This window comes from Sinocyclocheilus rhinocerous, unplaced genomic scaffold (genome assembly GCF_001515625.1).
Source record: "Sinocyclocheilus rhinocerous isolate Xijiao unplaced genomic scaffold, SAMN03320098_v1.1 scaffold721, whole genome shotgun sequence".
Classification (NCBI taxonomy): Eukaryota; Metazoa; Chordata; class Actinopteri; order Cypriniformes; family Cyprinidae; genus Sinocyclocheilus; species Sinocyclocheilus rhinocerous.
Genome location: NW_015656165.1, coordinates 250,234 through 264,063, shown reverse-complemented (window position 1 = coordinate 264,063; position 13,830 = coordinate 250,234). Strand labels below are relative to the sequence as shown.

General features: G+C 37.3%; 2 protein-coding genes across 2 annotated transcripts in view; one reads left to right on the top strand and one right to left on the bottom strand.

Annotated features, from left to right (window-relative positions):
* Positions 1–3,687, top strand: part of LOC107719727 (transmembrane protein 41A-B-like) — an 8,915-nt gene extending 5,228 nt beyond the window's left edge. Inside the window, exons 2-4 of the mRNA XM_016527216.1 lie at positions 1,835–1,985; positions 2,888–3,026; positions 3,187–3,687. Of these exons, the coding sequence (XP_016382702.1) occupies positions 1,835–1,985; positions 2,888–3,026; positions 3,187–3,416 (520 nt within the window). The 3' untranslated portion in view covers positions 3,417–3,687. The remainder of the gene's footprint in view (positions 1–1,834; positions 1,986–2,887; positions 3,027–3,186) is intronic.
* A 4,650-nt stretch (positions 3,688–8,337) lies between these two features.
* igf2bp2b (insulin-like growth factor 2 mRNA binding protein 2b) overlaps positions 8,338–13,830 on the bottom strand; it is a 42,289-nt gene continuing 36,796 nt past the window's right edge. Inside the window, exons 9-10 of the mRNA XM_016527227.1 lie at positions 11,187–11,300; positions 8,338–9,385 (exon numbers count right to left, since the gene is read on the bottom strand). Of these exons, the coding sequence (XP_016382713.1) occupies positions 9,287–9,385; positions 11,187–11,300 (213 nt within the window). The 3' untranslated portion in view covers positions 8,338–9,286. The remainder of the gene's footprint in view (positions 9,386–11,186; positions 11,301–13,830) is intronic.

Genomic DNA, 13,830 nt, shown 5'->3' with positions numbered 1-13,830 from the left:
GATTTTGACTCCTAAAATCTTGTTGTGTCGTGGACAAGAAACATGTAAGACTACATGTTGCTTCCCGACCATTCATCGTGTGCCGTCTTTAACGACGCGCATGATGTCATCGAGAAGGCAGAACTAGCGACTGACTTCCGAAAACAAGAGTGTAAACATTGCTGAAGTGCTTCCGCTATAGTTCGCCAGCATTTTTCTTTCTTTGCTCCACGAACCTTTCCTCCATCTCATAATTCCACCTAGCAGCACCGTTTCGCCATGTTTGAAAACTGTGTATGAAAGAGCTTCTGTGCTGCTATTGGTCAACGTCACCAATGTGACGGAACTCGTCGTGGACGACGGAAAAAAACATGCTAGTCTTTCTGTCGTGAAGCATCGCAGACGCGGAATCGGTTGTCGTCCACTATGACACACTACACGAGGTGAAACGATGTAATCTTGCGTTCCGACGCCCATTGTCGTTTATGAATCCCCACAACACCCTACGTCAAGCAAATTGTGGCAAAATCGTGCTAAAATCGTGTAGTCTGAACCGGGCATGACGTGATACCCGCGATAGCCAATGAGAGCAAGCAAGCGTCACTCACCGGATGTTGCGTGCTTTTATAGCTGAAACCTGGCAGCCACAAACATAAGACAATCTCTGAAACATGCCATGAAAGCAGAGAACATCACCCATATTCTTTTCTATACTTTGTTTTTCACTGTGACACAGAACGCATGCAGGAGAGTCAGCTGACAACATTGATTGTCCTCTATTTGTTTTTCTTCTCTAGTCACATTTGATCTCGCGAGTGTCCGTGAGATCGCGTGTCACTGTGAAATCATCAAGTGTGTGGTCTCGCGGTCTGGTCGAATCGTCTAGTGTGTGCGTTCAGAGGATTATAAAGCTAAAAATCTGTTGAACTGTCTTCTTGTCTGTGGTCTCCCATGGTTTTAAAATCGGTTAAGATTTGAAAATCGTCTAGTGTGCAGCCAGCTTAAGGTAACAATTGCAGGTCACCACTTTTTAGAGTATGTATTAATAGTACTATAATGTATTTATATACAGTAGTTTATTGTGATGCTTACATTCCACAGCCATTTAAATAATTGTTATTGATATAATTGAATAGTCATGTACTTTCTAATTTTATGTAATACATTTTAATATGTAAGAAAAAAAGAAACATTTAAATGAAATTAGATAAGACAGTTCTTCCAAAAATGACCCCTTACCCTTGTTGAAAACCCTGGTCTAAATTATTCACTCATTTAATTAATTATAAGATTGTAAAAGAGGCATATGAGATTTGTCCTGTATTAAAAAAAAAAAAAAAACTCTCACCCTTCAGACATGTCTGATTTCAGAGAGTATTTTATTACCCACTCAAAATTTAGACACTTGTAAAATCACTGAAAAAAAGTTTTATTAAAGTCAAAAATATGATTTAATATCACTGAATCAACCTAAAACATTAATTTATACCACCAAAACTACTTTATATAGATTAAATCATGTACAAATACCTGTATCTCTTTAATGTAACAGTTGTAGGTCACCACTTTTTGCAGTACAGAGACTCACCAGAAGGCAACAGAGGGCTTTTTCAGATCATTACGCTCAAGTCATATTACTAAAGACCACAGTATCCACTCAATGAATCCATTGATTAAAAGTAAAACCCTTGTCCTCCTACAAAGCAGTCTCTTTAGTGCTGATTTTTGTAAGGGTAAGCAATTTGGTTGATGGGAAGAAAACAGCCACTCTCCAATCTGTTAGAAATTACAAGAGAATCTTACAAGTTCAGTGCCATTATTTTACTGATTCCATCATTTCTTATGTTTTCTCCAGGTTGAAGTTCCCGTCTGATCTGGACGAGTTGAGGGAACTAGCCGAGCTGTTGCAGTTCTATAAGACAGAACACACTGGCTATGTGTTCTTCCTCTTTTGCAGTGCCTACCTCTACAAGCAGTCCTTCGCCATTCCAGGCTCGTCCTTTTTGGTTGGTAAAAGAGGTCTACTAGACCTGCCTGAAACCACCTCATTAGACTGAAACAAACGATTGATCACCAGTTTCTCTAAATGCCATTTACATCATGTGTCCTACTGTCCTTTCCTGGACATAATCTCATATGCCACTTGTGAAAAGAAGTGTGCTTAATTGTATTGAATGTGCACTTATAGTGTACTTCAAATCTTAAAAATAAATAAATAAATAAACTGTACATGCAGCTAAATATACAGTGGATATAGAAAAGAATCATCCCCCTTTAAAATAATCACATTTTGTTGCTTTGCAGCCTGAAATGAAGACAGACCCAATTTTTGTTTTATTCAGCTTGGTTTCATTTACTCAGTGCAACTTATAACATCCAAGTGAAAGATATAACACCAACATGTCAGAAAAAAAAGAGAAATAAAAAACAAAATCAACTGAAGCAAACAATCAACTATGGGTGGCAAGGCACTGTCAAAAGATCTTCGGGATAAAGTTGTGGACAGGCACATGTCAGGAGATGGATACAAAAATATGTCAAAGGCTCTATCAATGCCTAGAAGCCCAGTGAAGTCTATTATTAAGAAGAGGAATGTATTTGGTACAACACAGACCCTCCCTGGATTAGGACGTCGCTCCAAACTGGATGAAAGAGGCAGGAGGAAACTGGTCAGAGAGGCTCCCAAGAGGCCTACAGCAACTTTATGGGGGTGTTTCTCTGCAGCAGGGACTGGAGCACTTGTCAGGTATACTGTATATATATTTATAAGGCATGCTTTGTGATGAAATTTTTTTTAAAAATAGCCCAATTTGACAACCCTGATCATAATCATTATTTTCATCTGTTATAAAACTTTGGAGTTGAAACTTAATGCAACATGAGCACATGATGAATCTCTCTCTATTAGGTGGAAAAGAACAGGAGTAGTTTGTTCTTCTTCTTGCTCTTTCTGCGGTTCTTTCCCATGACGCCAAACTGGTTTCTGAATGTCACCTCTCCAATCCTCAACATCCCCATCCCCATATTCTTTTTCTCCATCCTCATTGGTGAGCTTACAGTACATGTTCAGATATACATTCATGTATTTTTATGTTATGCACTCCATTGCAATTCTGCATTGTTTTCCCCCCCCTAAAGTTTCCTAATAATTCCATTTTGACCTTGAAAAACAACCCTCATGATCTCAAAGGCTTATTTTCTCCCCAGGTCTAATCCCTTATAATTTTATCTGTGTCCGTACGGGTGCCATCTTGTCTGAGATCCACTCTTTGGATGACATCTTTTCGTGGGGCACCGTGCTGCAGCTCCTGTTGATCGCCTGTGTGTCTCTACTTCCCGGAGCTCTGATCCGCCACTGCAGCCAGGCCCACCTCAAACTTGATGGCCTGGAGGCCAATGGACACCGAAAGGTCCTGAATGATCGCAAGACTAGATGACCCAAAGACAGACAGAAGAGGAGACTGCAGTCTGTTAATATGGGACTGATCATTGGTCTGGAGTCACAGCTGAGGATTTGCTTATGAATGTCTGAATGCAGAGTGGAACTGACATGGACAGAAATACAATTATTGAATGTCTATAATGATGATAAAGCACAAAAGAACAGACTATTAATGTCTTAAAAGAGAACACACTTAGATTGCTGACATGTTACATACAGTGGGTATAGAAAAGAATCACCCCCTTTAAAATAATCACATTTTGTTGCTTTGCAGCCTGAATTGAAGATGGACAGACACTTTTTTTTGTTTTATCCAGCTGTCTTTCACTTGGATGTTATTTTAAGTTGCACTGAGTAAATACAACTGGATAAAACAAAAACTTTGTCCATCTTCATTTCAGGCTGCAAAGCAACAAAATGTGATTATTTTAAAGAATGTGATTCTTTTCTATACCCACTGGACATAGCCTCATTTTATAGGAAAAAAGGGAATCTGACAGCCTAGCTTTTAAGTTTTATTGAAGCAAAAAATATTTTAATACTTATGTTGTCAGATACTGTTTAGTGACCATGTTTGTTTATGGCTTTATTTATTTGAAGAAACTGTAAATAACTAAGTTTTATGTGTTTTTGTGTATGCTTACACATCTTACTAAAATAGAACTAATGATTAGTTACTTTCCCCCTAAATGTACACTGATAAAATGGTACCCTAAAAATGGAAACATTTAAATTAACTGGCTTTATTCATTAAAAAAATATTATTTAATATCACTCAATTAACCTAAATACATTACTTTATTACAAACAAAAATTTTATGGATTAAATCATGTAAATAGCTCTTTAAAGTAACAATTGCAGATTTAATAAAATGTATTACATACAAACATTTTTATTTAAAATAATATTCCAGTTTTACCTATACTGTATCCAACCTTATTTTTTAAACTTAACAGCGAATGCAGCCATTTGTAACTTGAATGTGCTTTCCGTGTCATTCTTGTAATATTATTTCAACAGATTGCAATAATTATAAACACTGGTTTGTAGCACAAATAGTTTTTCAATTACTGCACTTCTATGGCACTAGTTATTCTTCTTGTTATTTCCTATACCAGCTAATGAATCAGAAGTTTGGCAAATTCACAAAAAAAAGGCTTACTTCTGCGCTGAAAAATAAGGTGGATACCACTGAGTCCAGGCTTTAAAAAGCCATTTAAATATTTTAAAGTGATTAAAAAAAATAAAAAAATTGATTTTATTATATTCATTATCCTCAAGCATCCTACTGTCAGGATGTCCTTTTATTTGCAAGTTAGTGTTATGCTTTAAATATAGCCTTGTGCACTGATCATTTATATGACGGGCTAAATCTTCTGGACTTGCACAGTACATTCAGGGATTGATAACTGACCTTGTCAAACATATACAATTTTGTCATATGTGCACATGTGCATTCATCTCTAGCTACAAAAACGCACACTACTAATGACCTGTTTTGGACAGTTGGCAGAAACTCTACATTCTAGTGCTGTTTCTATGGTGAATATGATATGTATCCTTTAAAAACAAAATGAATTTCCATTGCAGTATGCAATTTCATGAATTGCATCTATAGGTGCTACTTGAATAATTACTGCATTACAGAAGCTCTCCTGTTTTGAGTCACATATGGAAAAATAAATCAATGTCTTAACGTGTACAGATGTTGTTGTGTACAGATTAAGGTTTAGTTTTTGCATTGAAAACTGTTGTTTGAGCACTTGAAATGTATAATTCTGTTATAACCAAGTTTTAACTGCTGTTCACAATTAAGAAGTTCTTCAAAAGGTTGAATTCCATAATAAAAACATTTGAAACAATTTAGCATCTTATTGTAACTTACAGTATATGCAGCCACAGACTGCTAAATTATGTGGAATGGATTTATACATGGTAAAATTGCTGAAATGAGAGAGATAATTTTACTATATTGGCAGCTAAAAGCATTAGCCAAACTATTTCTACAGAGTTCTACAGGTGCATAATCAATGCCGAGCTACTTACAGGTAAAAACACGTTAGTAAGTTGTATAACTGCAGGATAAGAATATTGCAATATTATATAATATTATGTAATCATATATTCCAACAGACATCAAGGTTTCACTTTAGCATTCAGAATCTAATGGAAGCCCATTTCTGCCATGAGATAAAAAAAAATAAAGGTAACTGCGACTTTTTATCTCACAATTCAGACATTGCTTGAGATAAAAAGTCATTGCATAAACTTGCAATTCTGATCAACTAGAATTGTGAGATACAAACTTGCAATTGCAAGAAAAAAAACAACAACTGTGAGATAAATGTAGTTCTGTCAGGACCACTATCGTCAAAGATGATTGACAATTAGCATACGGTCTGGATTGGCGGTATGGTTCTGTTCTGGGCAAGAACTCCCTGCGCATCCATGCTGACTACGATGACTAAACCCCCCCCCCGATGTAGTCATCGTTAAAGTTCAATAATTTTATGTACACATTTTAGAATTAGTCTGATTCAAAGGATAATCAGAAGGCTGAATCCTGACTGACAGAGGAGGAGCTGGGGATGGAGGAGGGTAATTAGCTATTGAGCAATGCGAAAACTGCTGATAATACTGAGGGACCTTATATATGAATGCTTAGATAGCTGTCGTATTCCTATAGGTAGATGGAAACGTGACCTGCCAGAACTAACGCTACGCTTGATATTTCAGACTTAAAATTGCAAGTGGAAAAAAAGTCAGATTTCTGAGTTTCTTCACGTTTTTCTTCACAATTTCGAGAAAAACGAGCCATATTTGTGAGATATAAACTCAGAATTGCGGGGGAAAGGTCTGAATTATGAGAAAAAAATTATCAATTACCTTTTTAGATTTTTTTTTATCCTGTGGCGGAAACAAGCTTCCACAGAATCTTTAAGCTATTGCTGACACAAGTAAACTTGATGTATTGATATAAAGATGAAGGGAAAAAAACATTGTTTTAAAGACTCTTTATTGCTCATATCCACGTGAAAAGTAGTGAGACCCTCCCAGAAAACATAAAAACAGATGTGTATTCATGATTGTTCTCTCACACTCCTATTGTCCCCAAACTCACCCACACTTGTCTAGAGCCCATACTTTACATACTTTAAGTTGATATCAGAAGCTCATCTCAAATAAGGATTAAAGGGACAGGCTTATCAAACACCCAGAAGTATTCACGGTACAAGTGGTCAATAAAGACATTTTGAACATGGTAGAATGTGAAGAGAAATGGACACAGAGACAGCAACAGAAGTAATACGCCAAAAATCAAGTTTCATGTACATGTTGTCTTTGTAAATGATACGAGAAGAGATGGTCTTGAGACAGCTGGACATCCCTCCCATTTGACACAGCAAAATCTTACTACAGATTCCCAAATTGAAAAGATCAAATTCAAAAGTGCCTAATATCATTATGCTAATATTCAGCAGTAAACTGTCGATTATTCCTATACTAAAACCTCACACAAACACGGTTAGAATAAAATTCAAAACGGACCATCTCATCTGATATGACCTCCAAAACAGAGAAAAATTACCAAGCCATTTGTAACAGAGTAACAAAGATAATGTCTTCTAAATGTCCCTACACAGGTTGAAGAACACTGCATATGGTTGGATTAAGCTGTATTCTTAGACACTATATATCTGTCAAGACGATTATTTCAGTACAAACATAAACTGCAAGAAACAAAGCACTGTCAACACAAATGTTCAGTTGCCCAAGAGTTGTATTGACCTCAAGAGCTCATTTAAGTCAAACGGTCCATAAAGCAACAATCAGTTTCTGATGCAGGGTCCTGAAACCTTTCGCAAGAACAAGCAAGCCGTGTTGGTGCCTTGCACTAAACCTTTTTTTCTCTTTGTGTGCTTTTATTTAAAAAAATAAAAAATGCTCTAAGTTTGAGAGCTTTATAAGGTATACAAATTCAGACTGAGGTACCCTGTTCTTGAGGTAGAATGTTATATTGTACTGCTTCACACAAAGCTGCATGGACTTTCAATATATCATTTTCATGTCTCAATCATGGTTGCATCAGTTGCTTAATATCAATGTTACGCTCTATGACTGGCTGTTTGCATTTGATCAGTCAAGAAATACTGAAACCAATATTTTATTAACTGTACTTTGTGCATGTCACCTATATACAGTACATAATAAAAAAAAAATTCCATTAGCCTTTCGGATGTGCATCATTAAAGGCTTAATGATGTTATCCTTCACCAATCACATCACCTTTATATATCACGAAAAAATGGGAAATCTTTTTGCAAAAAAAAACAAAACACTTTGTCTTGACTTTGCTTGACTCTTTTGTCAAAAATGCTTTTATAGATATTTATGTTGTCTCGGACTATGCATACATTCCCTACTGCAAACACGCACTTGCAGGAGAAGATATGCACTCATCTCAGCACATGAAATCAGAGGGGGAAAAGAGAATGTTTGCAACACAGAAAGTACATGTTTGCAGAAGGCATTTGCATCATATTCATTCATTAGAGTCAAGAAGACCTAAAAGGACTCCCATGTGCTCCTGTTACAGGACCTACAGACCAGGTGCAGATTGCACAAGAAATTCAGCTTTTTCAAGTGCGTACACTACCATTCAAAAGTTCGGGGTTGGTAAGATTGATTAATGTTTTTGAAAGAAGTCTTTTTCACCAAGGCTGCATTTAATTGATCAAAAAGTTGCATTTATTTGAGCAGCTGATTTACTGCTCAAGAAACTTATTATTATCAATGTTGAAATCAGTTGTGCTGCTTCATATCTTTTGTGGAAACCATACTTGTTTCAGGATTCTTTGATGAATAGAAAAGTTTTTCTTATTTGAAATAGAAATCTTTTGCAATATTAGAAATGTCATTAGTCACTTTTGATCAGAAAAGTAGTAACTTTTTGAATGGTAGTGTAAGGTAATATTAAGAGCGTGTAATATCATTCGTGGGCAGTACAGGATATCAACATTAGATTCCCAAAGTAAGATGATCTAGATCTACCTCTGTTTAGAGACTGTACTTTTTTTTTCTTTACAGTTGGCACACAGACAGCTCTTATTTTGTGTGATGAATAAGTCGGGAACAGGGAAACAAAAATAATTCTTTTTTTTTTTTAAAAGAAAGAAAAGAGAACAGGTCAGCAAGCAGAGGAGAGACGCTCAGACTCAGCAGTGGTAAAGAGGAACTGGAAGTGAAATGCTGGCACACAGCTAGCAGTCTTTTACATTATGTACGTTCCTTGGTGAGATCACTTGATGATTTTAGTTACTAGAGAAGATCAGCAAACAAATCTGATTATTCACATTAAATAGCCTGAAATGAGTTTCCAAAGAACATTCTGTTGAATAAACTTATATAATTGTTTTTAGAATCTTATTAACATTTGCTCTAATAAATTAGTAGATCTAGTGCACAACTAGACCTGCAAGTCCCTATGAAATCTACCTGCAGTGTGCATTCACCTCATCCAGCAGTCTACTTCACAGTGCACAAATCCTCAATATACGTTCACATCAGCTTAATCAATAATAAAAAGAGCTCAATATGAAATATCAGGTCCGTCTTTATAAAAAAGATCTCTGACCTGGAAACAAACTCGGACATCTTCATTCATATCCACATGACCAAATGTTTTTTGTGCTTTAAGTTCTTTGGTTGTTTTAAACTGCTGGTCCTCTTCATCAGCTTCTGTCTCTCTCTGTTTCCCGCTCTGTCTCACTCTCCCTTTGTCAATTACTTGAATTCGTTCTTGAATTTCGATTTGTCCTGGCATGAGCTACATTCATTAGCTGCTGCTTGCTGGCATCTGCTGATCATTTTGACGGTTGTGAGGGTGTTGGCACCATTTGTTGGTGTTTCCGCTCTTGCTGTTTGACCTGTTGAATGATCTCCCTGATCTTGCGCTGGGCCGTCTGCAAACAAACACACCGTATCCAAAGGTGACTGGAGTGCACATGCAAATATATCATTTATATCAACAGCTAATGTTTTAAGAAGCTGAACGAATCATATGTAGTCCCGAATAACAAGCTTTAGGACACAGTCTAGTCCAAGCCATTCTTTCATTCAAGCCTCATCCAAAACTGGTTAATGTTCACAATGAACGAGTGAACTGCAGTGGGAATCAGAAGTGTCTCAAAGTGTCTTACTTTCACAGCACACCTGTCTCAGTCTAGACCTTTTTGCAAATAAATTGTCTAAAACATGAAATTCAAAAGTACCAGTACTTTAGTAACAGGCTGATACCAAGATTGAAAAAAAAAAGAATTTATGAATCCTACTTATGACAAAGGACAAATCTCATGAATAATAATTCTGTAATGTTGAAGTTGCTTTGTGACCATCCAGGACCTGCCAATAGTGTAAAATAATTAATATGAATGATAATGTACTGATATATTGATATATAGCTGAGTATTTGTACTCAGGTGTTTCTAGGTGAACTTAGGAACTATCGGTCACAAAAGTTCAACAAAGTGAGCAGTACAACCAAATAGCAGTTGTAAAGAAAGCCGATTTCCACCACACTGAACTAATCTTACAGTGATCAATGTGCAAATAAATAAGGCACACCAAATGTTTCTTGTGCATCAAGAAAGCACGTTTAGCTTCTGTTAGGCCTGTCACGATAACAACTTTTTGTTGTGCGATATATTGCCCCAGAAATAATTGCGATAAGTGATATTATTCACGTTATGTACGAGAAGCTGCAAAAGCCACGGGCGCAAGTGGAATGTACAAAACATGGTGACATTAATTTTTAAGTAAATATAATGGGCGATATATTGCGTCACCAAAAATTATTGAGGTCATGTACATATATTGCGCGATAAGTCGATATATTGATTATTGCGACAGGCCTAGCTTCTGTGTACCACATATGATGGGCTCCATGTATGCATGCTGATCAATGTTTATATTTCAATAAAAGACTACGTTTATAATGTCTTTATGAACTTCTTAAAACCTAAATTTGGTTGTGTGGATTTTCAATGGATGGACAAAAACGAGAGAATGTGAAAAATATCTTAAAAGAGGAAAACGTCTGCGGAACAAAAGAAGGCTTAAGGCAATAAAGAAAGAAGTGGGAACCATGTAAATATTGGATCAGCTTTCCAGCGCTGGAGATAACTCAAGGAGCGGAAGGCCTGCGATCGGACGCCGAGGTTGCTTTGTTTCTTCTCGATAGGTGAGTAACACCGTGTCTGCGCCGCAACAGCTAAAGTCTGTCTAGTACACTGGACGCTACAAAGCGACCGTTGAAAATCATTTGAAATTTGTGTCAATACGTCATAAATAGAACCCACCAGCAGTTTTCTGTCGGGGATTTGTCGTGTCGTGCCGCGCTGCATCCAGTGTAGACCATAGATATGTACAGTATATTTATATCTATGGTGTAGACAGCATCACTGATTATAATGAGTTCTATAGTATGTGTGGGGCGGAGCTATCAAAATAGGGGCGATTTTAGGGGCGAATAGGGTACTTGTTTTGGTGATTTCAAATGTCAACATTGGCTACCAGAAATTGCTTACCCCACCTTTAAAAAAAGGTAGAAATGTTCTTTCTAAATGACAACTGCAGGTAACAACTATAACAATTGCAGGTTACCACTTTTTGCAGTGGTGACTTAGTTTGACTCTGGTGTTTTAGACAAATTCAAATAAAACAAACAGTTTAAGTCTAGGAGAATGTCAATCACATATCACATACCTGACTGGCAAAGAAATGTCCAATTATCTTAACAAACACTTCATCATTTTCATCTGGGGTCTGGTCCCGTGGTACAATGACCTCAGCACTGGTAAGATTCTGCAGCTCATTGACCTGTGGGTGTAAGAGGTCAGAGGTCACACACACTAATCCCATTTAGACCTGGAATTAACACTGCAATCACAACTGAGCAGTGCTCCATGTTTCCTAGTTGTTGCCAACAACACCTGATGTTACATGATGTTGCCCAGCAACCTATTACTGAGATTTACTAATTAAATTTAATCCATGAAAGAACCTGACTAAAATGACTCATTTTGTTGAACCCGTTTGTGGTGAAATTAAAATTTGGATGTAAGAGTGTAACCTATATGCATGAACTCTTCCTTTCCACCAGATGACGCTATGTTCCCAGAGAGGTCTGAGATCTGTCATTAATCAGAAAGATTTGTGTTCACCTGTTTTTGGCCTTATTTAAGCTCTGTCTCACTCTTTTGCCTTTGTTCAGTCTTGAGCCCTCTCTGCGTGGTTTTCCAGAGAAGTTAATTCACAGTTTAAATCTTTTTTGACCACTGCCGAACACCGCACAGTGACCATTGCACTTACATTTGCACGCTTATTTAATACTGAAATGCTGGAAAGTATTTACAAGAACAGTATTTAATAACTGCTCCACCACAGCAAGAGGGAGCTGTTAAGAACAAAAAGAAGAGCACGTAAACATTTGAAACTGGTCATTATTATGGTAGCAACAGGAATTCAATAGAATCCCGGGTTCATAGGATCACAGAACTCTCTCCTCCACCATGAATAAATTGTCATTCGAACCCATGAGTTTTATTATTGAGGTGCCAGGTAAATTAATTTTTACAGACGCCCACATGATAAACAATTGCTGTCCGAATAGGGCTATAGTTTCTTTTTGCCTGTTCCTGGTTAGACTTTTTTCTCTGTTACCTTTTGCTATATTTTATGTTGTTGTTTACTGGGACTCTTTGTTACTTTTGAGGCTCGTTTTTTGTATGAAGGGAATATTTTTGTTTGAACCATCTTCAGTTCTTTTGAAATATCTTTTAATGGAATATTTTGTTGTATTTACAAAAAGACAAATTAGTAAAGATTTTTGTGAGACACTCTTATTCAAGATTGTCTTGTCATCCATCCTTTTCTACACTTGGGTTCATCATCCACTTGTCAACCACAGTAGCTGAGAGGACTGTGGCTGCATTTACACTGGCACTAGAAATCTGATTTTTTTTTGACACAGATCGGAATTTGTTGCACACGTGTAAACACAAAAATCTGCACGAGATCTGATTTTTTCACATCCAATCTGAGTCACTTACAAATGCGTTTTTAAATCAGAAACATATGCAATATCTGGACATCCGACCTACGTCTAAACACACATATCCAATTCCCCGCAGAACTCCCAATGCGAGAGCGACACGTTTGCCCATAAAGATTGTGTTTTAATGTCGGTGTGCTGTATGCGCTAGAGGTCGACCGATTGATTGGCCGGCAGATTAATCGGCCGATTTTTGGCATTTTTAATTAATCGGCATCGGCCGATTGTGCTGCAAATTAGGCCGATTTATTGACACAGATCGGAATTTGTTGCACACGTGTAAACACAAAAATCTGCACGAGATCTGATTTTTTCACATCCAATCTGAGTCACTTACAAATGCGTTTTTAAATCAGATACATATGCAATATCTGGACATCCGACCTACGTCTAAACACACATATCCGATTCCCCGCAGAACTCCCAATGCGAGAGCGACACGTTTGCCCATAAAGATTGTGTTTTAATGTGCTGTATGCGCTAGAGGTCGACCGATTGATTGGCCGGCAGATTAATCGGCCGATTTTTGGCATTTTTAATTAATCGGCATCGGCCGATTGTGCTGCAAATTAGGCCGATTTATAGGCAGGCGCACTGGCGGGCAACTAAGCGTTGTTGCGGAACTCCCTCTGGCTGCGTGTTCACCTTTCCTCATGAAATGTGTCTGTGGGTCTGACAATAGCCTCCACGATGATGAGTGAACTCTTTTATTTTTGTTATCACTTAGATTATTGATTTATTTGTGGCGGCTCGTCACAATATCAAAACTGACCGCCACAAATAGATTTTCCAAAAGGCTTATACTTCGTTGAATAAAATGAGCGCTTGTTCAATTCAGACGAAACTTCTGGGCTGATTATAACGTGCACGTTAACTTTCCTCATGAAATGTGTCTGTGGGTCCGACAATAGCCTCCACGATGTCATATATTCGCTCATGGCCAGCGCACTCTTAAGCAGTTATGAGCAGCAGGCAGTGCAATATGTGGGATCTCTTTTATTTTTGTTATCACTATGGCCAATTGACTTATAGCAGTGTCCAGTGTTTCCTATACATTGAGTTATTTGTGGCGGCTCATCACAATATCAAAACTGACCGCCACAAATAGATTTTCCAAAAGGCTTATACTTCGTTGAATAAAATGAGCGCTTCACGTTTCAAAATTAAAATGCAGCGCGGGTGTTTTTTATATGAATGTATCTTTGAAAAGAACCGACTGTCTTCAGAAAAGCTTCGATGTCATTTTCATTTCGTCTTTCCTGTAGTGCCTGATAAAGTAGCGTTTGTGAGCAGCGC